The following is a 27236-nucleotide window of genomic DNA, read 5'->3' on the forward strand; positions in this document are numbered from 1 at the left end:
ACCCAAGGTCTCAGGTGGCCACTGGACACACGCTCCCCGAGCATCGTTGTGGGGAGATGGAGAAATGCCAACCACAGCCTTGGCTTTCTACATCCTACATCCTCATGGAGGAAGAAACCATCCAAGCTGGGGGGAGATCAAGGGAGGCTGGGTGCCCCAACAGGCTCCTGAGTAAGAATTTGAGGCGCTGATTCTAAATGCAGGTCCCCAGGCCCTTACTGGGAGATTATGTCTCGCTCTGTGTAGGGTGGGGCCCAGTGGCGGTAGTTTTATTTAACAAGCACACACCCAGGAGACTTTTATAATTAGCTAACTTAGGAAAATACTGACATAGGGTGGCCCCTGCATGGCTAGAAGTGAAGCTGATTTCTTAACCTTTAAAATTCGGAGACACGAGAACCTTGGCTTTGCGACCTGTAAGCAACTGGTCTGGCGTGATTTCAAAAGCATCCAGACTGAAGCAAGTCAGTGAAGAGACAGGAAGCCCGAATGCAACCAGCAGGGTTGGTCACCTGTCCTTCGCCATCCTCAACGGGACACCCACGGTCTCCTGCACACCTGGTGGCCAGGCGCCACCACACATCTGAGACCTCCCACCGCCCCATCCTCCTGGCTGCGCTTTGCCAAATCCCTCTCCCACCGTCTTCACGACCACTGTAAACCTGTCCACTCTCCCCTAGCACTCAGCTCCCTGCTCACCCTTCAAGGACAACTTCCCCTACTTCTCTGGGAGAGCGGATGCTGCTCCCTGGAACGTAGAGTCCCTCTCTTCCCACCTCTGTGACCTTGACCTTGCCCTGGAATTATACCCCACCACACATGGATTCCCCTTTTCCCCCACCCTGTCCCCCACCTAGAACAAGCTCCGGTCCCCTCGGAGTGGGGAAAACCACCTCCTTAAAACTTGTCCTTCCCTAGTTACCCCTCCCCCGCCTCTTTCCTGCCCTTCTCAGCCAAGCATTTTCAAAATTCACCGTCTCTCCTCCCCCGATCCCACGATCAGCATCCCCTGGAACTCAGTCCTATCTGTTCACTGGTGGTCTGTCTCCTCCCTTTGAAGGCGGCACTGTGAGGGCAGGGGCTTGGCACTCTGTTCACTGCTGCATCCTCAGCACCTGGCCCAGAGAAGGTGCACGATATGTATTTGTTGAATGGATATGACATCACCTGCTTGTGGAGAGAGCAGCCGTTTCCCACCGAGCCCCCCCAGAGCAGGGGCCCAGCGGTTCCGGTCCCACCTCTGCTCCCGGCGCATCTATGCTCCACACCACAGCGTGGGCACCAACTCTGCGACGTGTAGGCCAGGCCGGGTCACTCTTGGGCATGCACCCTGTGGTCCCCTGGCAGGGCCTTAGGCAGAGCAAGGTCCATGTTCCTCAGCCTCGCTCTGGAACCTCTCCAGCAGCGGGCAGAGCCCCACCATGTGCCACCCCCTCCCACCCCCATGGACTGATCACTCCTGCCGACCGCCCCACGCTGGCCCCAGCCCGGGTCAGGACTCCTGCATCTCCCCCGGAGCCCCTTCTCTTTGCTCCAAGTGTCCTCTGGGCACTGCCCTCACCCTTTGGTCACTTATTACTCTTTATCCAAACAGTCTAACTCCACACCGTTCTCTGGCTGGGCCAGGGGTGCCCGTGGGGAGCTCCGGATACCCCAGTGCCTCTCAGGGGCCCAGCCCGCAGCTGATTCTCAATCCCAACTGTTCCCCCCCGCCCCCAGCTGTCACTTGGATCCCCTCCCTTCCCTAAGCGAACAGGCCGCCACCTCGTCCTCGCCCAGGGTGCTGCTGTTTTCGCCTCTCCCCCTAGAGGACACAGCAAACCCAACTGTACTTTGGCCAGAAGTGACTTGAAACAAACCCGAAAAGTTTACTTTGGAAAGGAGTTAATAATAAAAGTTGGAAGGCGTCTTCGGGACGATAAACACCTCCTTTTTCCTTTCTCCTGACTTCTGGCTCAGCACCCTTGCCTGGTGGAGACGCTTTCTGGGACACGACCACAGGGTTCAGGACGACGGGGCCACCAACTCCAGGGAGGACGGACGGGGCAGGGGAGGAAAACCTCACGAAAAGCCAGAAAGTGTGTTTCTTGTCTCCTGAAAGCTGCGATACCATTTCTGTAATCTACCTTCATTGTTCTTGTAAGGAAAGGCTCTGGTCTGAGAGCTGGGTTTTTAGAAGTCGGACAGATTCTCGAAACCCTGCACCTTGCCAGGAAGAGCGAATAAGAGCCCAAAGTTTCCAGAAATAAATGCAGAAATGGAAGAGGCACCTTTGGAACCCAAGAAAAATTATTCCGTCAGTGTAGAAGGTTGTCAGAGCAATACCACCAGAATAAATGTCTCTGATAAGGAACTAAAACTGTAATGAAAATAAGGCACTTTAAAAATGTCACATTAGCTATGTTTAACATAAACAAAAACAAAAGAAAGCTGTCATTTCTTTTAGTGCCTAACTTAAGTAGGAGGAAGGCAGAGAGACTTTCAAACTTCTACAGCACGAGTGGACTTTTAGAACAGAGTTTGAACAGGTTAAACTCTGAATTTTTAAACATATCCTTTGAACAATAACCTGTATTCTGTTTCACAAAGAGACTGAGGAGGCTACAGACTTCCTGATAAATATATTAAGGCTCCCGGAGGGAGAAACAATTCCTCTTCTGATTGGCCACAGAGATTTCAATGGGCTGAAATACATATTTTATACTGAAAACGTTTTATTAACCAGTTGATGGGGGTTGGGGAAAGAGAAGGGAAGAATGATCAAATAAAACAAACTTTTTCCAAAAACCGTAAGTGGCCCTTCTGGCTTTCTAACTACCATAAAGATCACTTAAAAAACTTCTTTTTTTTTTTTTTTTACAATACAAAACAGAAATAACTTTTTTTCATCATTTCAGAGTAAAGCCCTAAAAGTTACCCTAACTTAGGGCTAGAAGACATAATGATTATTTTTAAATGTCTGCTTAAAAATTAGAAAGTCTCAACGGTAAGCCACAAGTATGAGAACTAACCCTGAACGTTGCTATTTCTGTTCAAGCACCAAACAGCATAAATGAATGAATACATTCATCTTCACTTTATAACTAAGATAGTCAATGGCATTTAAGAAATTTAAAAATTAGGGAAACATTTTTATTTTCTGTGCAACATGAAACCTATGGAAAATTATCTAGAAATTAGTATGATCTTAACATAATTTTCTTCTGCCGATTTTAATTTTAAAAAGAAAGAAAGAAAAACAATAAAGTCTGTTAAGAAATCCATGACAATTGATAATGTGGGAATATGGGCTTTAATATTGTTGGCTTAAGAAACAAGTAAATAGCCAGCTCCAAATTCTTTTTTCTAAAATCCAATTCTTTTTTTTTTTTTTTCAGGGAAGTGTCCACTTACATATAAATACTAACAAAGGCTCTGTAGCTTTTTTTTTTTTTTAAGATCCTCAGAATCCCTGGAATAATGCCTGCCAACTAAAACACCTACTATGAATTTAGTAATGGGTTATGCAAACATAAATTACAAGGCCAGACATTTTAAAAGGAAAAAAAAGGTGATTTATTGATGTACTGGAGACAGAGCAGGATAGAAGCACTATTTCAATTTTCCATATATTCCTCAACATTGCAGATGTGTTAATGCGAAAAGAATTTTAAAATAAAAATTACTCTCAACTCTTTTGGTTCTAACATATGAGTTCATTTATTTAAGAAGGGTTACCACGGAACTCCTTTCCCACACTTATAATCAAGAAAATTAATACAGTCAAACATTTTATCTAGTTTCAAGTACAAGTGGATTTGAAAGGAAAAGACAAAGAGAGAAAGAAAGATAAACATTTCCCTTATAACAGCAAAAAGAATTAAACCCCAAGTTCTACTCTTCACTTTATTAGCCCAACCTGCCCTGGTCATATTTTTCACTTTAATTTCTTCCATCCCTATTCACGGGTCATTTTTTCTTTTTCTGGTCTCCTGTCACTGTTGGAACCAGCATTTTTTTTTTTTTCTTTACTGTGGCAAAGTAATCATTTGAATATACATGGAATACTTTTCATGGGTTGTTTACATGTAAACAAAATAAATACAAATATTCTCGTCATCAACTTTTAGTGAAAGGAAACAGAAGCTTTCACCCTTCCCCGAACAGGTCATGGGAACTGCACTGGGCTCATGAAAACCCCTGAACACACATCAACAGAAAAGCCATCTTCATTTTTCTTCAGTTTGCATGTGGTCGACAGCATCACAAATGGTCATTCTCCGAAGCACATGTGACTGTGGCTGAACAAGCCTGTCGCAAAAATAAGCTCGAAAACACTCTACTAATAAAGAACGCACATTTTCAAATGCAAAGGCACAAAAGGCACAATCTCTGTATCCTGGCGCTGTGCATTCCTCCCCAGAGGAGGCTACTTTGTGTACGTACACACACACGCATACGATATGGGGTCCCGGCACTTTGATTATGTGAACACACCTGACCCCAGGGAAATAGGCTGAGACCAGCCCCATATTTCAGACAAACCAAACAGCCAATAGACAGTAATGGCTTTAAGCTACTGATGACCTGGGCCAAAAATGAAGAACCACTTAATCTTCTGAAGGAAACTGTCAATGTGAGGAGGCCCACAGCTGACCTTTCCCCTGATCTTAATCACAGCCACCTATGATAACAGAGTGGGGTTTATTTTTATACCTGGCTCCAGACTGCAATGATCAATCCTTCAGTGTTGACTGTTCTGTCTCCACACGACCAACTAGAGTGAGTTAAGAGTGTGTCATTTTCATGGATCCCTGGAGTCAGGCATGGAATGAAATCCACCTAAGGATAAGATCTAGAGTAATTCCATCCAAACCCTAAACACCTTATAAAGTCTCCCCAGATTAATCTACAAATTCAACGCTTTTCCAATAAAAATCCCGACAGAATGTTTCAAATGGCACTGAATAAATGATTCTAAAAGTCATACGGAAGCACAGTCTAGATGGTTTTGAAGACCCATGAGGATGGGCCTTCCTCTACTAGATATCAAGACTTAGTAATAGTATGGAAATAATCATGGCAATAATATAGTAATAATCATCCAGACAGTGTTGGGTTGGACAGACTGGGGGCCTAGGGGCGGGTGTGGTACCTGGCAGAGGTGCGGAAGTTAACCCTCGGGAAAGGGGGACTCCACGGTAAATGGTTCTGTGTCGAGGGGCCCTCAATGGACAAAGATAAAATTATAGCCTCACCCAGTCACCATACACACAATACTTTACAGGCCTGATGTAAAAAGCAAAACCAAAAAACTGTTGAAGGAAAACACCGGAGACTGTTTTTATGACATCAGCATAGGGAGAATTTCTGAAATAAGATTAAAAGTCCCAAACTTTCCATCAAAAAACTGGAAAAATAAAAGCCACCGGCATTAAAATTAAAATCTTCCATGTGACCAAGGACAACATAAACACAGTGAAAAGACAGGCCACGGCCTGGGAGGAGAGAGCAGCCATGTACACACGCAACAAAGGATCCAGATTCTGGATATTAAAATTTCCTACAAGTTGGTAAGAAAACAGCCAACAGCCCGATGGGAAAATGGGCAAAAGATACAAGCAGTTAAGACACAAAAGAGGAAACTGTATAGGCCAGTCATTGTACAAAAGGATGTTCTCCCACGTTAGAAATAAGGAAATACAGCAAAACCCAATGAGGATGTGGCCGGAACAGGTACTGGGAGACGGGGGGCATGACAGCATGTAGCCACTGAGGGCAGCTAACTGGCAACACCCACCTGGCCAAGCTGTGACCGGGGACCACACTTCTGGGGGGTTCACCTTGGTAAATTTCTGAACCCACTCCCCAGGACGGGTATAATAATAAAGAAAGAGTGTCAACAACAACCAAAAATCCACGTGCCATCTCAGGAGGGCGACGGGTACATCTGTGGTTCATGCACACAGTGGAATGAATTTAAAAAAGACCAGGTGGCAGAGGATATATACAGATATCGCAAGATACCATTTGCCTACCATGTGTGTAAATAGTAAAATAGAGATATATATATAAAACAATATCTATTGTTTATGAGTGCATAAACATTGCTATGAATGCAAAAAGCACATGGCGATGAAACATCAGTTTCAGGATGGGTTTATATCTAAGGAAGAAAGAAGGGGGAAGGCAGGGAGGTGGAATTTTAGCTGCATATATAACAGTTTATTTCTGTTTGAAAAAGAGGCATCAGAAGCAAATGGACAAAACGTTAACATCTTTCCAGTCGTCATGAAGGGCACAGAAACGTGTGTTTTGTTTTTATGCTTTTTGGTATGCTAGAAATACTTCATATAAAAAATAATAATAATAAACCCGGTCACACGGCTTTGCATATAAAAGAACTATGTCATGCAGGTGAAATCCTGTATGAGGCCTGTGAGTGGGACCCAGGGGAGGCAAAGGCAGCTGTACCTTCTGGGTCTTTCTACCCAAGGGCCACTCCCTCGCACAAGAAGTTCTTGGAAGATGTGTGTGCCAGGGTCTGTTTGACTCAAAATGTTTGCAGGTTAAAATTTACCCAGTACCTTACAAAATGCAAGAGCTTCTTGTGACATAATGTTGAAGGCGGAGTGGGAGGTGTTAGGAGCTGAGGTTGCCCCGCCTCCCCAAGGCTTGGGGTGGGGGGGTCCCCCAGGAAGACAACTGTCACTAACTGTCCAATCTCAGGATACCTGACGGCAGACGCTCTTGGCAACAGTGCGGAGACAGTGAACGGATGAATAAATACGGGGTGAAATTGGGGCCCCAGCTGGACTTCGGAACTACAACAGTGACCTTTTAAATGTGAAGTAGGGAACCGCCAAGGGGGTGCCCTGCAGCTGAAGTGGCCCAGGATGCAAGTTACCCAGGTGAGAAGTAATCCAGCCTCTGTGCCCTCCCCGGACTGTGCTGGAGAGTCTGGCTGCCCAGGAGGCAGTGGGGGGCTGTGGGGGGCTGTGGGGGGCAGGGGAGGCGGCTCTGGGGACCCATCCCACCCCAGGGGCCTCAGACCTGCCGCCAGCGGGCCTGCACTCCCAACCTCCAGCCAGCTTCTCTGCTTCTGAGCTGTGACGCCCTAGTGGACCTCCTTCCTCCTCTAAGGGGTTCAGTTTTCCTCTCGTTGAAATGGAGAGAAATATTATACGTACTTCACAGGGATCCTGTGTGTTAAATCAGCCAATACAGTTAAAGTCTTTAGAACAGTGCTCGGTACACAGTAAGCGCTCAGTAAGTGTCAGCTGTTGTTATGAGCTCTTCCCGCTGTGTCCCTGCAGTGACCAGAGCCCTCAAAACAGAGCTGCCCGGGTACACCCCAACCCACATACAATGGGATCGCCATGACATTTTGCTGTGTGCAGAATGAATTCTGAATAGAAAAACTGCAAGAGGTAAAGTAGGTGAGGCCTATTGAGAAGAAAGGGCAGCCCAGAAGTCTTGGGCCCATGGAGGATGAACAGGAGTGAGCCGGACGGGGAGGGAGTGGGCCCAGCTCAAGCGCCCTCGGATCTCGGCCACGCTGCACGGCCATCAAACAACAGAGGGGACCTGGTCTGCTTAGACTTCAAATCCAGTCAGTGGCAGAACCAGAATCGGGATCCAACTGTCCTGATTCCCGATACAACTGTCCTTTTAACTGTATCAACAATACCATAATGTATTCCTGTTAAAATACTGGACCACAAAGAAAATTATCACACTCTGCACGGTAGGCGTGTAATGCTCCCTGTAAATTACTTTTTCTGCAACTCACATTTTCAAGTTAAAACCAAGAGCCGACAATAGTCAATAATCAGTGTTCAGGACTTCCCTGGCGATCCAGTGGTTGAGACTCCGTGCTTCCACTGCCGTGGCCCCCAGTTCAATCCCTGGTCGGGGAACTGGGATCCCGCATGCCGCACGGCATGGCAAAAAAAAAAAAAAAAATCAGTGTTCAATGATTAGCCCCAACTATTCCCGCCCGTAGCCCCCTTGGGCAAAGATAGAAAAACTTAGGACAACAGATCTCAGGGTCAGCAGGACCTGTCATCTGTCTCTTTCTTGACTGACAAAAATCTCAAAACAGAAGGGGAGATTTTCCTGTGCTTTGGGTTATAAAAATTCCCGTAAGGTAAACAGTGTTTTCAAGTAAAGGCCAGATTTTAGCCTAACCGCTCTTCCCTGGGTATAATCCCACAAAACGCACACCCAGCGCATACAACACCCTTTAAATGAGTACGTCACTTCAGAGCGATAACTCAAAAAATATATTTTTTTGGTTGTTTTTTTCACGAACAGAAGAGAAACCGCTTACAATTAACTGACTAAAAATCGACTTTCGGAAGCTAAAAGGGGACAGTCTGGCGCAGTGGTTATGGCCTCGTTCTTGGGAGTCTGTCTGCCTGGGAGGCAGGTGGTTTGCACTCTGTAAAGTGGCACTAAGGACACCCACCTCCTTGGGTGACCGTGATGCACTTGGCATAATGCTTGGCTCTTGGTAAGTACTCGATAAATATTAATAAATAACAGTTCACCGCAATTTCAACCAAATTTTATGGCTTTCCCATTTAACCATCATACCTAACAAATTGCACACAACAAGGATGTTTACTGAGAAGAGCTGTGAGCTCCTGTCTATACCCGGGTTATTACTACATCCTATGTAGAATGACATTCTCTACCCAAAATGTACTTCGGTTGAGGTTATTGACCAGAAAGACAAGCTACGGGCTGCTCCCAAAGAAGAGCTACCAAAGAGAGAGTTTAGGCAAGTATTTCCACTCCATGAACAGTAGCACCAATGCAAAGGGAGAGAAAATGACCATCTAGACACATATGGAAGGAGTGTATTTTAATTTTACTGTATCTATTCAAGTCTGCCCTAGAAACTAGGTCTATAGCTTATAGACCTACAGGTCTACTTAATGCTTTAAGAGTATTTTTGTGTGTGGGGGACTTCCCTGGCGGTCCAGTGGTTAGGACCCCGTGTTTCCACTGCAGGGGGCACAGGTTTGATCCCTGGTCAGAACCAAGATCCCACGTGCCGAGCGGCGAGGCCCCCCTGCCCCCCAAAAAAAGTTTTGTTTTGTTTTTTTAAATTTTAGTGTTAATTTATAGCTTTAACATTCACTCGTGAACACAATTTCCCCTTTTAAAAGATTAGATTTCTATAACATACACTCAACAGGCCATTTATTGAGCTCCCGCTATTTGCCAAGGTTACTCTGGTCCGTCTACAGTGTTCTGTCTGACTCATAATTACCCAGCGAGAGTCGTCATCGCTCCCATTTTCTGGATGAGAAAACGGAGGCTCGGAGGTTATACAACTCAGAGTGGTCTCGACTAAACTTCCATGCCACATGCATCTAATTACAACCTTTTCCTTCTGACAGCTATTAAACTCTCAGAGAATCTGTCTGTTATACTTAAAATGGCCCTTTGAAAACTGCTAGACGCATAGAGGAAGCGGCACACGGGCTCAGGAAGGAAAGGGAACGGCAGCCCTGAGACATTTCAGTGAGTGAGTCGGGACAGGCCGCTCCCGGAAAGCAAGCGGGGCCTGAGGGCTCTGCAGATGCCACGCGCGGCCCCCAGGTCAGGGCTCCTCGAGCAGTTCTGCCTGCTTCCTGTTTAACCAACACAGAACGAGAGATTAACTCTTCATTGATTACCTACGAGTTCACTTTTCTGGGCCAAAGGCAGTCAAACAAAACAAGGCCTCCCTCCAACTCAAATGTTTACCGACCGAACTTTCTGACATCCGAATGGAAAAGCTCCCGGTCTTAGGAAGCAGAGAGACCAAATCTGGTGTCACAAAGTCACTGAGTGATAAGAGCAAACACAGGCCATCAGGCTTTTAGCTGAAAGAAATTACAGGGACCCCGCAGCTAAACAATCTGCCCAAATTCAGCAAGGATAGCAGGGAGCTATGCAAAGGGTCATTTTCCATTTTTTGATTCAAGAAACTGTCCTAACTTCCTGAAGATCCTTCACCCATCCATACTCACTGCCGTACTGTCCTGTTTTCATTCTTGTCACCACCTGAAATTATCCTGTGTGTCATTTGTTTACGTGGTCACTGTCTGCCTGCTCCCCACATGAGCCAGAACCTTCTCTCAGTGTCTTGTATCTCAGAACCTCAGATGGCCCCTGGCCCAGGAAAGGGCTCGGAAGGAAGGAAGGGAGGGAGGAAAGAATGCAGGAAGAAGAGTGTTTATTGAGCACCTACTATATGTTCCTTACAATTGAATTCATTTCACCTGCCCAGCAGCTGGGATATTGTCAGTTCCATTTATACATATGGGGTCTGCGTCCCAGAATGCCTGGTGATCTTGGTCAAGGTAACTTAGCCCAAACATCCTGGTCACCACTTACTGGCTGTCCACTCCACTCCAGCCCAGGACTGGCCATTTACTTTCCAGAAATCTCACATGTTCCTCAACATGACCTCTTGAAGTAAGCAGAATATATTTTTGCAGATGGAGGAAGAGGTTAAGTTTCTGTCCCAATGCCACTGAGCCATGGAGCTAGACTCACTCCATGTGTCCAAGTCTGAGCTAAGTCCTCTTCTGCTCTAGAGGCCTCCCTGGTGCCTTGGGAGCGTACTGCAGGGTCTCTCTGGAATGAGGGGGAATAACGTGGCCACCAGCCATTACCAACTGGGGGCTGAATGACGTTTGAGCTGCATTCATTACTCTATCTATCTATCACCCTCGAGGCAGGTTTTCTCTCCTAGGGACCCAGAAGAAACCAGAAAATAACCTCTTGGGTTGATAAACTGGCTTAAAGAGTTTAATTGGTAACAGTTAAAAGTTCACTTTTAATTTTTAAACTTTTTCTAGTTAAAGTCTTCTTATAACTTAATGGTGGGTGATTCTGGAATGATTAAACAACCAAGTTGATTATTTGGGCTTTATAATTTGGCCAAATATTGGAGCAGCCTTTTCCAAGCTAAGCTGGCCACTGCCCAAATGAAATCCACAAGACCCTTTTATGTAGGGAATTTCTTCAGAGGATAAGAGAGAACAAGTGAACAGACCACCTGTGCAGGGATTTCCCACACCCCACAAAGAAAGGCATTAAAAAAAAAAAAAAAAAACCTTAATTGAGATATAATTCACATACCATAAAGTTTATCCTGTTAAAGTGTACAGTTCAGGGCTTCCTTGGCGGCGCAGTGGTTAAGAATCTGCCTGACAATGCAGGGGACACGGGTTCGAGCCCTGGTCCGGGAAGATTTGACATGCCGCAGAGCAACTAGGCCCGTGCACTGTGACTACTGAGCCTGCACTCTAGAGCCCGCGAGCCACAACTAGAGAAAGCCCGTGTGCAGCAACGAAGGCCCAACACAGCCAAAAAATAAATAAAAATAAATAAAGTGTACAGTTCAGTGGTGTCTGGCATATACACAAAGCTGTGCAACCATCACTACTATCTAATTCCAGACCGTTTTCATCATCCCCCAAAAAACCCCATAAGCATCAGCAGTCACTCCCCATCCCCCTGGCCACCCCTAATCTACGTCTATGGATTTGCCTATTATGGACATTTCATATAAATGCAATCATGTGGCATTTTGTGTCTAGCTTCTTTTACTGAGCAAAATGACTCAAAGTTCATCTATATTATAACATGTTATTCCTTTTTATAGCTGAATAATATTCATTGTATGGATATATCACATTTTGTTTATTGATTCATCTCTTGATGGACGTTTGGGTTGTTTCTACTTTTTGACTATTTTGAATAGCGCTGTTATAAACATTCACATACAAGTTTTTGCGTGGACATGTTTTCAGTTCTTTTGGATATATACCTAGGAGTGGAAGTGCTGGGTCATAGGGTAATTCTGTGTTTAACATTTTGAGGAACTGCCAAAAGAAAGGCAGTTCTTGAAATTTTTGAAAAATTCTGTACAGAAAATAAAATTAAAGTGTTAAGTAAAATTTTATCTGCCTGTTTGAGAAATGAATCTTGTACAGCAGTATAGTTAACATTTTTTAAAATTGGAGAATAGTTGCTTTACAATGTCGTGTTAGTTTCTGCTGTACAATGAAGTGAATCAGCTATACGTATACATATATATCCCTTCCCTCTTGGACCTCCCTCCCATCCCACCCTCCATCCCACCCCTCTGGGTCATCACAGAGTACTGAGCTGAGCTCCCTGTGCTATACAGCAGGTTCCCACTAGCTATCTACTTTACACATAGTAGTGTATTTATGTCAATCCTAATCTCCCAGTTCATCCCACCCTCTCCTTCCCCCACTGTGTCTACATGTCCGTTCCCTACGTCTGTGTCTCTATTCCTGCCCTACAAATACGTTCATCTGAACCATTTTTCTAGATTCCACACATATGCATTAATATATATTTTAAAGATTCTGTTTTGTAAAGAAAAGATTCCTAAACGAATGCTATAAATATGATCACCCAGCGTCCACGGTGCTCAAGGTGCACAGCTAAATACACATGATGGATGGAGTCACAGTCCGGCCGGCAGGTCTTTCCCTTTCAGAAGTGGGAGGAAGTAATTGTACCAGAGCTGCAGACTCAGCAGAGGGGCTGCGTCTAGATTCCTGGATCCCCGATGTGAGTGGTCTGCAGGGCACTGGGGGTGTCCGTGTTCCTAGATGGTGTCCGCCTGCATCCCCTGGTCTTCAAGCTTACAGGCCTCCTCCCCATCACTACCCTACCTGAAAGGCCCGTGTCCCTACGGGCACGTCTGGTCTGCCCTTCTCTTTAAAAGTCACAATTTGTTGGGACTTCCCTGGTGGTCCGACAGTTAAGACTCCGCCCTCCCAATGCAGGGGGCCTGGGTTTGATCCCTGGTCGGGGAACTAAGATCCCACATACCGCAAATAAGCCCGCGCACCGCAACGAAGACCCAGCACAGCCTAAATAAATAAATAAAACTTAAAAAACAAGAAACCGTGACTGTATTCCAATAAAACTTAAAAAAAAAAAAGTCCTAGTTATGGTTTAAAAAAAAAGTCACAATTTGTTGACAGTATAGAAGAACAGAAAGGAGACAATGAATGCCACCTGTACCCCTCCCCTACTCACTATAGAAATAATATAAGATTAGCATTTCGGTGTTTAACCCTCCAGGCTTTGGGCTCTGTATGATTATGTGTATTTAATAAAGTGGGATTAAACTAGTAAAAAAAAGTCACAGTTTGTCAAATCAGTGCAGTGGGTCGTCAATGAACGTATTCCCGTGTCCAGTGAGACACCAGGAAAACTAAGCTCGCATTTCTAGTCTCCCATGTGCACTCTCTCTTTTGATTCTCATGGGGACGGAAGCAAACACAGAGGCCACACAGGCCTCTATAGTCTGTCAATTTATTGAAAACAAGAGAAGAGCGAAGAATTCAGTCACTGCTCATCACGCAAGCATGTCCAGTTGTAGCGAAGAACGTCTGAACACTGTTTGATAGTTTAAAAAGCTTGGGGAGTCATACGTGAGCTCGTTTAATCCTCATGCCAATTCCACGATGCAGCTGTAACGACCATCCTCACCTTGGCCACCTGACCGGCCTGGGACCCCTGCAGGGCCATGTGGGGCAAAGACACACCCCACACCCCCCCGCCAGGTTTCTCACCGAGCCCCAGCCACGCCGTCTCGAGGCAGCCTGTGCAGGACGTGTCCATCTGAGTTGCAACTTTATTTTTAAGTGACGCTCTTTTTCCAGGCTGAGTCACTCCCTGCAGTGTCTATATAAAGGCTGTAGAGGCAGTGACTAAATGCATTTGGGCCCGGGCCACAACTATATTACTGCCCCCTCCTTCCCTCCCCCAGCCTGCTGACTCCTTTCTCACAGGGAGCGCAAAAGGAGCCACAAAGTTTGCAGCGTCTTTCCGTCCTTCTGTCCCCCTCACCTCCGCAGAAGGCAAGCAGCTGGCTCACGCGTGCAGGAGACGGGCTGGGGGCACGCGACTTCATATCTCACTCAGGAGGAGTCCATCCTGATCAATAAGAAAGTGACTGGGGACTTTCCGAAAGAAGGCGCCCTCGCCCTGCCCCCACCTGCCAGAGTTGGGGAGAAATCCACAAATCTAGTTCATTTCAGCCCATGGTGTAAGATTGCTTCCCGAGTTGTATGTCAAGAGGACTCCTGACTATTCTATAATGGTTTCCTAAGAATGTAAAAATCAGAAAAACACTCCAGCCAGAGACAGAGAGGGCAAATTAAGATTCTGGCGCTCAGGAAATGAACGCCCGCGAACAGGCGGTTATGTCAGCAGGAAAGAGACCGTTCCCCTCACGGAGCCAGGCCTGCTGACCAGGGAGGCGGGGCTGTGAGGCTGTGGGTGGCGCCAGGCCCAGGGCCACCTTCCCCATCGGGGATGGAGGGTGGTCAGGGAGCTGTGCCCCGGTCAGGGCGGGGACCGAGCTCTGTCTGTCACGACGGGAGCGAGAGATGGTGACGGGAGAAAGAGGCCACGTGCATTTGTGCAGGAGAAATGTGGGAAACAGACCCAGGATGTGAGCCTGGTGGACCAGGTGTCACGAGGATTAACACGCAAGAGAGCAAGAAATATTGAGGCAAAAATACATCATGGGAAAAAATGACCAAGGAGAGCTCCCGAATTGCAGCTGAGTTTTCAGCCTCACGGAAGAGATGTGACCCCTTTCACAGGAAACATAGATTAATCCAGCAAAGTCTGACAGTCAGGTGCCTAAGACACATTCTGGGTTAGGAGCTGGACACTCTGCCAGGACAAAAATGAGGCCCAAAGATGGTTTTATGGTAAAACTGCAGCATCTCCAGTCGGAGGTTTTCCTTTCCTCCTCCCCATAAAGGATGGTTCTTCTGTTGTTCAAAAGAAAGGCAACAAAACAAAAACCATCCCTTGTGCTCCATCTGGAAGCAAGTCTAACACTGCAGACCCTTCTTCTGATAGTCGAGCATCACATTCAAATAGCTGGAGCCGCTGAGCTGGGACGCACCCCCTGCAAACCTCCCGTGACCTGACTCTGCGGGCCTGCACCGCTCCAGGTGCTCAGCCCATCGAGGAGGCAGCTAAAAGCACCAACTCAGGGGCCAGGCTGCCTGCTTTCGAGTCCCTGCCTGGCCGAGCAGCAGCTGTGAGATCCTTGTCAAGACAAACGTTGGTCCCAGGAGTAAACTTAAAAGTTAACCAAACAGAAAACCAAGAAGAAAGCAATTCCTCGGTAGAATCATGAAAGAAACCCTAGCGCTGCTGTCCCTATCTCCGTCCCCTCCCCGCCATGGGAAGTAACTCAGTTTCCAGGAGTAAGGAGTCACGTGTGCCCTAGGCGGGTTCTGGACAGGGCCCTCCACATCCCTGGTCCTCTAGTCTGCCATTAGGTTTATCAACACAGAGGTATCAAAGGTAATCCCGCCCGCACCCTGGCTCTCTGATCAAAGCAACAGAAAAGCAAAAGGCACGGGGTTTTGGCCTGCACTGAACCCACAGTTCCAACCCCACCAGGCTTCAAGAACTTCGAGAAAGCTGCCGCCAGCCTAGCCATGCTCTTCACCAGCCTCGGGCAGGAAGAATGTGCCACCCAGCATGGAGGCACCTGCCCCTGCTGCAGCCTGCAGGGCCCCTCATCGGCGGGGGTGGCCCAGTTCCTCTACCCACCTCCCGGTCCCCAAAATCCAGCCCGGGGGCCGAAGTGCAGTGGCCTCTGCCCAGAGGTCAAGCCCTCAGCATTCATCTCTCACGCAGCCCCTTTCCCCCATCTTTCATTCCCACCCCTCCCAGTCTGGGCACAACTAGGAGGAAGGTGAAGGGGGAGACACATACAGAGCTCCCAGGGTGGTACGCTGAGACCACTGAGACCACCAACGCCTGCCTTGCAGCTGTGAATTAAGCCAGGGGCTCCTGGATGAGTTTCAGGCGGTCCAGGAGAGACTAAACTATGTGCAAACGTGTGCATTTCTCAGGGGGCAGGTCCTTCCCCAATGCTTCAAAGGTTGAGAACCAAGGCTCAAAAAGTAGCCCTGCTCACCTATAGTAAGAATCACTGTGACACATGCAGCTTGGAATTTACCAACATTGATCTAAGAGTGTTTCTGGGGGAAAGTCTGCATTCAGAAGATTCCAGAGACACTGTCCTATACTTAACATGCCTTATCGGGATGGCGTACTTGCGTGGTAAGAGTATAAGGAACTTTTTAAGAATGGGGATAGGATTTTACCCCCAGGGCCAAACCATCTGGCACGTGGAAGGTGCTCAAAAATACCTGTAAAATGATTAACTGTTATTACAAACCAACTTTTGGAACACTTTGGGTGAAAACAACCTATATTTGTTGTGGGTCTTTTTTTTTTTAAGTTCCTTGAGCTGGCTTTGAGGAGCAGAAAACAACTGTATCTCATGTGTTTCATAGTATGTTTTCCAAGTTAATGCTCGTAACAAACACGTACTAGACTCTCGGTGCTGGGCCTGTGTGGAGCTCCCACACACACACACACACACACACACACACACACACACACACTACTTACTGCACACACATTACATACTACACACACTACATACCACACACACACAAACACTACATACACAGAGCAACCCTGTGAGCTGGGCCCTGCCAATTACATTTTTACAGATGATGAAACTGAGACTTTGGGAGGTTAAGTCATTTGCCCAGTGACACCAGCCAGTAAGTCACCTGCAGCAATAAATATAAAAAGTGAAACAACCTAGAAATACCCCCCAGTCTTTTACGTTCAATTATCAATCATAAACTCAATAGGGAATGCATGTTTAGTCACAAAATTCAAATTTAAAACGTTTTTCTTCGAAAGGGACTCTTTTCTGAGTCAAAGAAAGGCATGAAACTTCATATGCAGAGTAACTGCCTCTCCTTCAGATTAACTACAATTTTGAGTTTAAAAAGACAGAAGCAAGAATATCAATTGACTAGGAATGTATTCATTTAATGACATAAAACTGAAACTGAAAGAACTTCATTCTAAACAAAATATCTTCAAGGCTCTGGCCTCCTCGGTGCCTCTTGTGCTCCTGGCTGGTGGGCTGGGCACTGACCCGCCCACGTCCCCACCCAACACACACTCCTACCCCTGGATCCGGGCTTTCCCAGTTGCCCTTGGGCAGCACCAGTCCAGAAAAACGCAAACTCCCTGTCGGCAGACAGCCTCACTCACCTCTGACTGCCCCTTGAAGCCTGAACCTGCCTATTAGACTTACTAGACACTCAACAGACCCTGGAAGGACAGTTTCTCCTCTCCCGTAATAAAGAGTGACATCAGGGTTTTCATCCAGAATCAACGCACTTGGTGTGACACCAGCAAGACCACTGGCCCTGGCTCTGCCCCGCCAGCCAGCCACAGTCACTCAGCCGACTGTGTGAGGCATGAGGATGCTGGTCTGTGTCCACACCCAGAGATGCCGCCCCCGTCAACAAGCCAACTCTTTTTCTTTACCCCTGAGAACAAAGTTCTAAGCAACCTTCACCTTCACACGTCCAATTTCCAGAAGTGCTCCCTCGACCGTAAGTGTTACTCTGTCCTCAGTTGTTTAATAATCAGAAGAAATGACTGATGTTACAGATGGGTCAGGCTCCTCTGGACTGAAGCTCCAAACAAAGTGATGACCCGATACCTGACCTGGGTCCCAGGCCTCACACTCGTCAGAGCCCCCAGACACCGCCATATCATAGGACCCCCAAGTACCGCCATCATGTACCCCAGAGGACCTCGCTGAAGCCACCCACCCCCACCTCCACTGCAGCCTTAAGAGGTTTCCAAATCTACAGAAGATTCTGGATGGCTGCAGCATAGGTGAAACTGTCTTCTCTACGGGGTCTTGCCTCAAGTTCCCATGGGAACCCCACACCAAATTCAAGGGTGGGTCTGGGATCGGGAAATGCAGGGGAGACAACAGGGCAAGAGCCGGTGAGCGGCTTCACCCTTCCACGCGTCTCGGGAATCTGTGCCGCAGCGAGGCCTCCTGATTGTGGCAGGAGGAGCCCGAGAGGGCACCAGCCCCGACCAGCTGGCAGAACCAGGGACAAGCAGGATGGCAACGTCCATCCCTTCCAGGCGGGGTTCTGTGTCCCCTTCTCCGTGGAAGACGGTGTCTAAAAACGTGCCCTGGCAAAACTTGCAGAGATATTTCCCAACCCATATCCTGTAGCCCAATAAAAATAAAAACAAATTTTAAAAAAAAATCAAGAACAAACAAACAAACAAAACGTGCCCTGGAAAGCAATGCCCCAAATGGCTTTTCCCCACCAGGCTGCTCCTCCCCAAGCCTCTTCTGTTTACTGGGATTAGGAGATAAAATGCAAAGTTTGAGGCTAGGTTTCATCAAGTAACTGGCTTGGGATTCAGCACAGGCCATGGATGGGAGCTGGTGGCCAGTTCCTGCCAGACGAGCCCTGTTTAGATGTCAATGGAGGGACGGGGCCCGTTCACTGAGCCTGAGGTGGCCGGAGGGGACACGCCCTTCCTCGGCTGGCACCACCTTTAGCTGACAGGACCTTGGGACCCAAGAGGAACACCCAGGAATCCAGTTCTCTTCACGGCACTTCCTCACAGGACGAATTATATTTACCTACTGTTGTCTGACGTCTCAAAAGCATGACCTTGCCCTTCTTTTTTAGATTTTTCTACGGCCACCCCCAGACATATGGTCACCAAGGGAAGGGCAGTGAGAACACAGGACAGCGGTGACAGCTAGTTGCTAGATCAGTGCTGAAGGTGGCTCGAGAGACACACTTGACCCGGGCTGGTCTAGGGAAACAAAGTCAAAGACAAGAGCGCAAGAAACCCCGCAGCGAGACCCTCCGGGAAGGTCTGCTCTGAACAGCCCAAGAGGAGGAAGGTGGCCTGTCGCTCGACTGCCTTCTCTGCTCCTGCCTTTGCTCATGACATGACGAGGTGGAACGTGGAGGCCAGCAATCCACCCCCAGCCCCCAGCGGCATGGAGGACAGCAACCCCCAAGCCTGAATCACTCTGACCCGCGTGTCTGGTCCTGATACAACACGGAAGATCCACGTTTCAGGGCAGGGTGGGGTGGAGAGGGTAAGGAATGAATCTAAAATTTAAAACCCTTAGGTGGGTCTGCCCCTAGAGCCTTATTTCTTTCCACTGGACTACCACGATTTTCTTCTCCTAAAATATTTATTCTGAAAATAGAGGGTTAATTACTTGTTTCCCCAGATGATTCACAATAACACTCCCTTAAACAGCAAGCTCCTTTGGAGCACTTAAAATGGGTCCACTTTTAAGCAAATTCAATTCACACACCATTTTCCAGGACTACTATAAAAGTCAGAAGCATCCCTCCCAGAAAGCAGCTTTTCTTCCAGGACTGTTCCTTTGTTCTCCATGGAAGAATCTGGAGGCCTGGGAGCCAGGGCTGAAGCTCTGAACACCCGCCACACACCCACACCTGAGTGGAGGGTGCAGGAGGCTGGGTACGAGCCCATGGCACAAGAACCACTGTGGCTCCAACTGGCAGAAGCTCCCGGAAAGCAATCCTCACGTCTGCTCAACTGTCTGTAAAACTCTCCTGTCTTTTTATTTCCTCTGAAGCCTTTGACAAGGACTCAGGGAACAAGGGACCGAGAAAATAGGGCAGGAAAAGGCTGCCCCAGCCACTCTAAACACTGTCCTCTGAACTCATACTTCCAAAAAAGAAAAATTAGGAGCTCACGAAGAGCACATTTCCAGTGCCCTTTAAAGCATATTTTAGGAAACACAGAGGCAAGTAAAAGGCCAGACCAGACTAAATGTCTGTTTCGCAAGAAGCGTCGCCATACTGCATCCCTGGATGCGTGCAGCCTGCAGGGGCCCCTCTGAGGCCCTGCCACCCGGCTCTGCCCCTCTACTCATGCTCCCTAAGGACCCGGGGTGAGGTCCTGCCTACAGACGTGAGCACACGGGCACGGAGGGGCTGGGGTCCTGCCCCTGGCTACCCAGCTGGTTCAGCAGCTGCATCTAGAATTCACTCGGGCTTTAATCTGGCCCCCAGCCCGCACAGGGGCTCGCTGTTGGGGCCGAGGGCAGCCGAAAGGAAGGAGCAGACAGCCCCGTCTGCTAGGAACGAAATGCTTACGACACACCCTCCGAACGCGCGCGCTAGGATGGTAAGACCCCCCCTGCTGAGAGCCAGGGAGGGAGACGCTGCTCACCTCCGGAGTGTTCTTCTTGAACTCTCGGCTCTGCTCGATGAGCCGCTTTCTCGACTGCTCGCTTTCATCCTGCCGGTTCGCCAATACTGTTGCGGTGGCATCGAGTTCCCTCTGCGGAGAGAAACAAAAAGGGAAGGCGAGATTGTAATTGCACTTTGTACGGGAGGAGGGCACATTTGCACCTGACCAGGGCACCGGGTGGCGGGGTGGTGGGGGAGCCCGTGGCTCCAGGGGTCACCACCTCGTGGCCCAGGAGGGGCTGGGGGCCAGCGGAAAGGGACCTGGGCACCACCAGGAGGCTCCCATCCGCCCCCATGCACTGACTGGTTTGAAAAAACCAAACCCGCTCGGCTTGACACGCTGTGTATCACGCATCACAAGTGACTGCTCCTATGACAGGACACGCAGACGCATTTTTCTTTGCTAAAACCAGAGTCAGGCCAGTGCCCAAACACCACCCCTCCCCGGAGTCACTCGCTTCTGCTCTTCATGGGCGTCTTTCCTGCCACGTCTCCGGGCCCCAGTCCTGCTGCTTGACTCCGGGCTGCTCCCCGGGGCATCCTGTCTGACTCTCTGGGCCTGGCATCTTCTGTAGTCACATCTGATTTGCTTTCATTCAACAGATACTTATTGCGGGCTTACTACAGGCCAGACATCATGTTCAGGGCCTGTTAGTTGTTTTCAAAAGGGACCTTAAGAGGCAAGTCCCAAGAATAAGGATCTCCAGCGTCGTGTCAACTTGGGAAGTGAGGCGCCTGGAAACAGTGTTATCCCCCAACCCTTAGACTTGCCCCTGAGACTCTGAGAACCACCAGGAGTGGGTCTCCCGTGAGAGGACCTCTGTCGCACACAACAAACCGACACTCAGAGCGTCAGAGAACCTGTGTCCTAGCGTTGGAAGCTCTGGGAGGAGAAGCCAAGAGGCTCTGTTTGAAACAAGCCTGCGGCAGATGGGCCCAGGAGGGTGGTGTCCTGGGCGGACAGCAGGAGTGCAAGGACACGTTCCCGAAGCCACCGAGAGTCGCATTTTCGTGCTGGGTGGCTTTGGCTACTAAAGACACACACGGGCACATTCTGCTTAGGATGCGAGCGGCGGCTCCAAGTGGCTTCTCCGTGGTACAGCCCGTCGCCCCGAGGCCCAGCAGAGCTAGGGAAGGCGAGGAAACTCCAAGCTGAAGATCCAGGCACAGACATCCAGGAAGCCAAGAGGCTTTCTACACCCACCCTCCACCCACCCGGCTTCCTTTTTGGCGGAAGTAACCAAAGGCGTCTGCGAGCCCTGCTGCTGAGCACTTCGTTCGTTCCGCTACAGGGTGGGCCGCGGCCAGACGGGGCGGCAGAGTGCTGGAACAAACATCTAGGGTGCTGTCAACTTGGAAATGGCAGAGAGTTTTTAAAGGGGTGGGGGAGATGCCACCGCACCGCACTCGCTCCCTCCTTCCGCGCTTCTGGCATTGCGGCAATTCTTGGGCAAGCAAGTCCAAAAGAATAACGTGGGCTCGGATTCAAGAACAGATGTCAAAGCTACTGCAGAAAAGAGGGAAACACTGCACATTTTGATAGACCACATTTGAAACACATCCCAGTCAAGTGAAGGCAGGGGGGGAAAAAAAGAGCAACTGAAACCAATGTGGCAGCGTGGGGATGGAGACAGAGGAGAGAGCAATCGCAGATAAGCAGAAGGCTTCTCAAAAATATAAACAATCTGGTAAGGAGGAGGACTTAGACATCTATATTTAAGCAGCAGCAGCAGAAGTTATAAAAGGAGACTTCAAGAAAGGGGGTAAAAAGCCAATATTGAAATACGACAAAAAAAGTAAAGTTGATGTTTGGTTCCAATCACACACAGATGCAGAAAACTTAGAGAAAAACAAAGAGCCTTCAGTGAAGACCCTGCTTCCTGGGGCAGGGGGGGAGGGGTCACTTAATCAGAGGGTGTCTGGTGACTTCTGAGGACAGGTGCTGGATGCTGGAGGCACACGGCTGACTGTGGGGTCCCAGACCTAGTGGGAAGAACTCGGGGACCATGGGGGCAGCACTGCAGGAGATGTCGAAGAGCACACGGTCTGTGGGCCTCTCTGGGCCCCTCGGTCCCCCCACCTCTCACTCTGAGGTCTGTCCCAGCCCGGCATCAAGGGGGTCCGTGGGCAGATCCATCAGAAAGCCTGACTGTGGAGGGCTGAACCTGGCACAGGTCGCTCGCTTGATGGAAGGGAAACTGACCCACCCCTATCGCGGGGTAGCAGGGCCAGGGCGCCCGAGGTGACCTGCTGCTGGCAGGCAGGGACCCAGGCGGGTGGGGGGGGGAGGGAGGGGGGCGCGGGGGGGCATGCCACACCCCCTTCCCCATGCGTGCAGACATATGCAGGCCCGAGTGAGAAACCAACAGGGCTCTCCAAACTGCACCGGGTGCCGCCACCCACCGAGCATGAGCCTCTGCCGCCCCGGGTCTGGCTGCTCAGGTTCAAGGCTCACAGTCACAGCCCTGGAGGACATCAAGGCTTTCTAAGGCTCTGGGGACAACACAAAGGCAGGAGATGGCTATGAAACATAAGCCAAATACTGTTTTATTATCTACCCAGCCGGACTATCCTCCAAATGTCACATATAATGATCCATTAACAAGGGAATTTAATGTTTCAGGGGAGTGGCAGTGGGGGCCTAAAATACAGAACCCTCAGCCCCTGAGTCACCGGTCACACATAACAAGGAGCACAGAGAGCCCCCACATCTGAAAGGCATTAAAAATTCACAAAGGGGGGGGCTTCCCTGGTGGCGCAGTGGTTGAGAATCCACCTGCCAATGCGGGGGACACGGGTTCGAGCCCTGGTCCGGGAAGATCCCACATGCCGCGGAGCAACTAAGCCCGTGAGCCACAACTGCTGAGCCTGCGCTCTAGAGCCCTCGAGCAACAACTACTGAAGCCCGTGCGCCTAGAGCCCGTGCTCCGCAACAAGAGAAGCCGCTGCAATGAGAAGCCCGCGCACCACAACGAAGAGTAGCCCCCGCTCACCACAACTAGAGAAAGCCCGCTCGCAGCAACGAAGACCCAACGCAGCCTAAATAAATAAATAAATAAATAAATGAAATTTATTTTTTTAAAAATTCACAAAGAACCAAAAAAACCACAAAAAACAAACAAACAAAAGCATAGAACCAACCTAAACGTCCACCAATAGCACATAGCGTATCGGCATATCCACTCAAGAATTATTTTGCAAAAGTACAATCCTACATATACACAACATGAGATGGAATGATATTCAAGATATATTTAAGCAAAAAAAAAGCAAAGTGCAAAACAATGCTACGTTGTTTAAAAGAGTATCTATACACGTTTGCATACATTTTGCTTGTCTCTAGAAAGATAGAGAAACTTGAAAATTACCTGATTGGAAAAGTCGCAATATATATTAATTTTATATATATTTTAAAACTGCTAATGTGAAAAAAACACACACGCATATAGTTACACAAACATATTTTACATGCTGCGTCCCCATATGTGAGTGTGCGTGGTCTCTGTGTCCACCTGCCCAGGGGCAGAGGCCTGGGATAGATGACCCCTGACTCACTCTGGTGATTCAAAAAGTGAGGCAAGCGCGTCCTTTGTCAAAACAACAGCTGTTTCTTGCACAACGTGTTGCACGCTGGCCAGTCTCAGGGATTACAAACGAGGAGGAGGTGGCCGGTCACCGAAAACACCACTCAGTCAAGCCCCAGCCTTCCCAGGGAAGGGCAGAGGAGGGTGTCCTCTCTGAACTGTTCACAACTGCTCTCCTGCCGGAAACACCTGGCAACCCCAGGTCCCAGGTGATGGAAACTGGTAGCAAACCCCATGGGCTTTGAACAGGGGCATTTCCAACTAGGCCGAAAGAGCTAGAAATGGTAACGACAAAGCATCTTGCAAGGACGGCACCTGGCTGCAGAAACTCTGGGGTTTTCTTTCAAAGTCGTCATGGGATGACTGATGTCAGGGGGCGACAAGGTCCAGGGAAAAGACCTCTGGCTTTGGACACCTCACCCCTGAAACTGGGGAACTGCCCCAAGAGCTGTGAACGCTGCAATCCTGTTTTCCTCACTGACTTTGATATCTGGGATGCTTTTTGTCCATTTCTGACAGATCCTCAAAGGGCAGAGCTCCCAACACTGGAAGTTTTTCTCTGCCTGAACTCCAGCCTCTCAGCCAAGTATTAAAGGCTTATTAAACACACACACAAATAAAAAGCGACCATGTAGCTGCCTATTTAAAAGAAACTTTGGGGGAAGTGTCTCCCAAAGAAAACAACACGTCTCTTAATAAAGTCAATGATCAGTTTGGAACCCCTCGCCTTTAAAGTGAATGGTCAGTTGTTGGTCTTAAACGTGTGTGTGTGTGTGTGTGTGTGTGTGTGTGTGTGTGTGTGTCTGTCTGCAATGCTGCCACAACTTTTGTGAGATCCTCTCTCCCTGAGGCCCCCAGGCCAGGCCTGCCAATGCTCTGGGCAGATGCACACAGGCCCTCTTTGCCCCCAGGACCCCCGGGGCTGGTGGGGAAAACACACCAGCCAACTGCATCAGAGATGTGAGTAAAGTATTGTCTTTTCACTGTCGCTAACTTTGACTCAAAGAGTTGGTTCATCTGAGGCTTCTTCAGGGCTTATCTGTCAACTAATCAACAGCAAATCCTATATAAGAATTTAAAGTGGCTTTATTAGGGAAAATGGAGAGCACTTGTGCAGAAAGGGGAAGGCCAGCCATGGTTTCTGCATGAAGTAGGCCTTGGAACATTTTCTGTTTCGTTTCCTGCAATGGAATCACTGGACAAATGGAAGCTACTCGGACTAGAAAGGGGTGAAAACCCCAAGCCCACCCACCTGCCTCCTTCCATCACCCCCTCCCTGGCCTCCTATATGGGACATCTGGAGACCCTTCAGACAGTGGCCTTAGAGAACCCTGGTTTGGAATCCAGGCTCCACCCCTTTTATAACCTGTGTGGTTTTGGTCAATGATGTCCCCTCCCTGGAGATAACTAAGGTGAAGCATGTCCACCTTGAGGCGTGGTGAGCACTCCATCGAGGGGCGTTTTTCTGTACCATCAGAGCCTCACGCTTGACCTCAGGCGAGAATGCGTTCTGCCACCAGTATCCCCAACTAAGCCGGGGGCTCCGGGGATGCACAGGTGAATTGGAAGTTGACCCTGACCTCCAGGTACCCACGGTCCAGCCGAGGAAACTAGGCAGGCATGGAAGAGCGACAAGACAGAGGGGACCAGGCTGGTGGAATGAAAACAGGCAGAGGTTAGATAAGGCAGGACACACTGCCAGCAAGAAAGGGCTCCAGGTTTTCATGACAGATGCCCATCTCGGCTGGGGCCTGTGTATGGGACGGCCTGAGTCCGCCGTCACCCTCCACCTCCTCCTCCTCCTCTGGGCTCACCGAATCCCCAGCACAACTTCTGGTTGTGACTGGTGCTGTCAGAGACCATGAAAGGGGGCTTAGATGGAGCAGGACCCAGGTCAGGTCCCCCCGGGGAGGCTGGCTTGGGCACAGAATTGGTGAAAGGGCTGCTGCTGAGAGGGGGCTGGGGCTAGAATGGACACACTGTGTTCAGTTAGAAGTCACAGACACTGACCAGGACACCCACTGTGAGTACATACGTGTACACACACACACACACACACTGTGCTCATACACGAGATCGCTCTGGAAGGCTCCCCAGGTTCAAGATCCTGGTGCCATTCCTCATACTGGGGAGGAAAATGAATGGGCGGGGGCCCTGGGGGGGTTGGGGAGGTCCTTTCACTGTCTACCCTCTTCTATCTTGTGGATTTTGTACACGTAAATATAATGACTACTCCTAAAGAGTAAACAGTTATCTTTTAAAAATCTCATTTTTTCCCCTATAATGAGACGTGGGCTTTGAAGGACTGATAAGAGCCTATGAATGCCTCATTCCCAGCAGAGCCCTCACGTGGTCCTGCAGGAAGTGCGTTTTGTCCTGTTCCCGGGTGTGTGGATGGATGATGGTCTCTGTTTCAAGGAGCACCGTGCGGAATTCCCTAGGGAAACGTTAATGTTCTCACTTATTTTATAAGTTTAGGTAGAGAACCAAGTCTGACCCCGTATCTCCCAAGTGTTCCTGCAGACACTTAATTCTTACCCATCACTTTCCCACTCACAGTCTTTGATTCCCCACCGGGCGATACAAGGATCTGAATTCCGGCTGCAGTGTTCTGTCACGTGATGTCAGGCTGCAGGCCAGCAGTCAGCATCCGCACCCAGGAAGCCATACTTCCTACATAATTAGATGGACCTGCACGCGGCCCAGGAGAACCTCAACAGAAGGCAGGCAGTGCGGGAAACGGGAACAAACGGAGAAAAGCAGAGCAACCAAAGGCAGGATGGCAGGAGGTGTTGGCGTGTGTACAGGGGGCTTCAAGGAGGGTCCCTCGATGCCAGACCAAGGTGCCCTTGACCCTCATGGGTGTTAATCGCCACATAGTTGTAAGGTCACCAGGACACACACACACCCTGCAGGAAAGGGGACCCTGTCATCCCTGCTCAAAAGCTTTCAGGGGCTTCCCAGGGGGCCTGGGTGAGACCACCAGGGCCCACCAGGCCCCTCACTCACCTCAGGCCCTCAGCACGGGCTCTTCCCTCTGCTTGGAAGACTTTCTCTTCTCTCTCCCATGGAACCTGTCAGATCTCTGCTCAAACACCGCTTCCCCTGCCCCTCATGCCCCTCCCGCCCCAGAAGGTGTGCACCCAACCCCCTAAACTGTGCCTGTCTGCAGTTCCGTATTGGCCTGGGTGCTTGTTTAACTCTGGGCGCCCCACAGGCTGTAAGCTCTGGGAAGAACTGTTTTTGCTCACTTCACCTGGTGCTGGGGCACATCGCGGTCGGCCCTCCGTACCTGTGGGCACTGCATCCAGGGATTCAATCCACCAGGGATTGAAAATATTCGAGGAAAAAAAATTTCCAGAAAGTTCCAAAAAGCAAAACTAGAATTCACCACAATCCCGCAACTATTTACACAGCATTTACATTGTATAAGGCAGTATAAGTAATCTAGAGAGGGTTTAAAGTATATGGGAGGGCGTACTTAAGATTATATGCA

General features: G+C 49.0%; 1 protein-coding gene across 9 annotated transcripts in view; it reads right to left on the reverse strand.

Annotated features, from left to right (window-relative positions):
• The window catches only part of CUX1 (cut like homeobox 1), a 371808-nt gene that overhangs the window by 272110 nt on the left and 72462 nt on the right, over positions 1-27236 (reverse strand). For all 9 annotated transcript variants that reach the window (XM_059898031.1, XM_059898030.1, XM_059898029.1 and 6 more), the window contains exon 2: positions 20137-20247. In XM_059898031.1, coding sequence (XP_059754014.1) covers positions 20137-20247 — 111 coding nt within the window. The remainder of the gene's footprint in view (positions 1-20136; positions 20248-27236) is intronic.

Source organism: Balaenoptera ricei, chromosome 15, assembly GCF_028023285.1.
Source record: "Balaenoptera ricei isolate mBalRic1 chromosome 15, mBalRic1.hap2, whole genome shotgun sequence".
Lineage (NCBI taxonomy): Eukaryota > Metazoa > Chordata > Mammalia > Artiodactyla > Balaenopteridae > Balaenoptera > Balaenoptera ricei.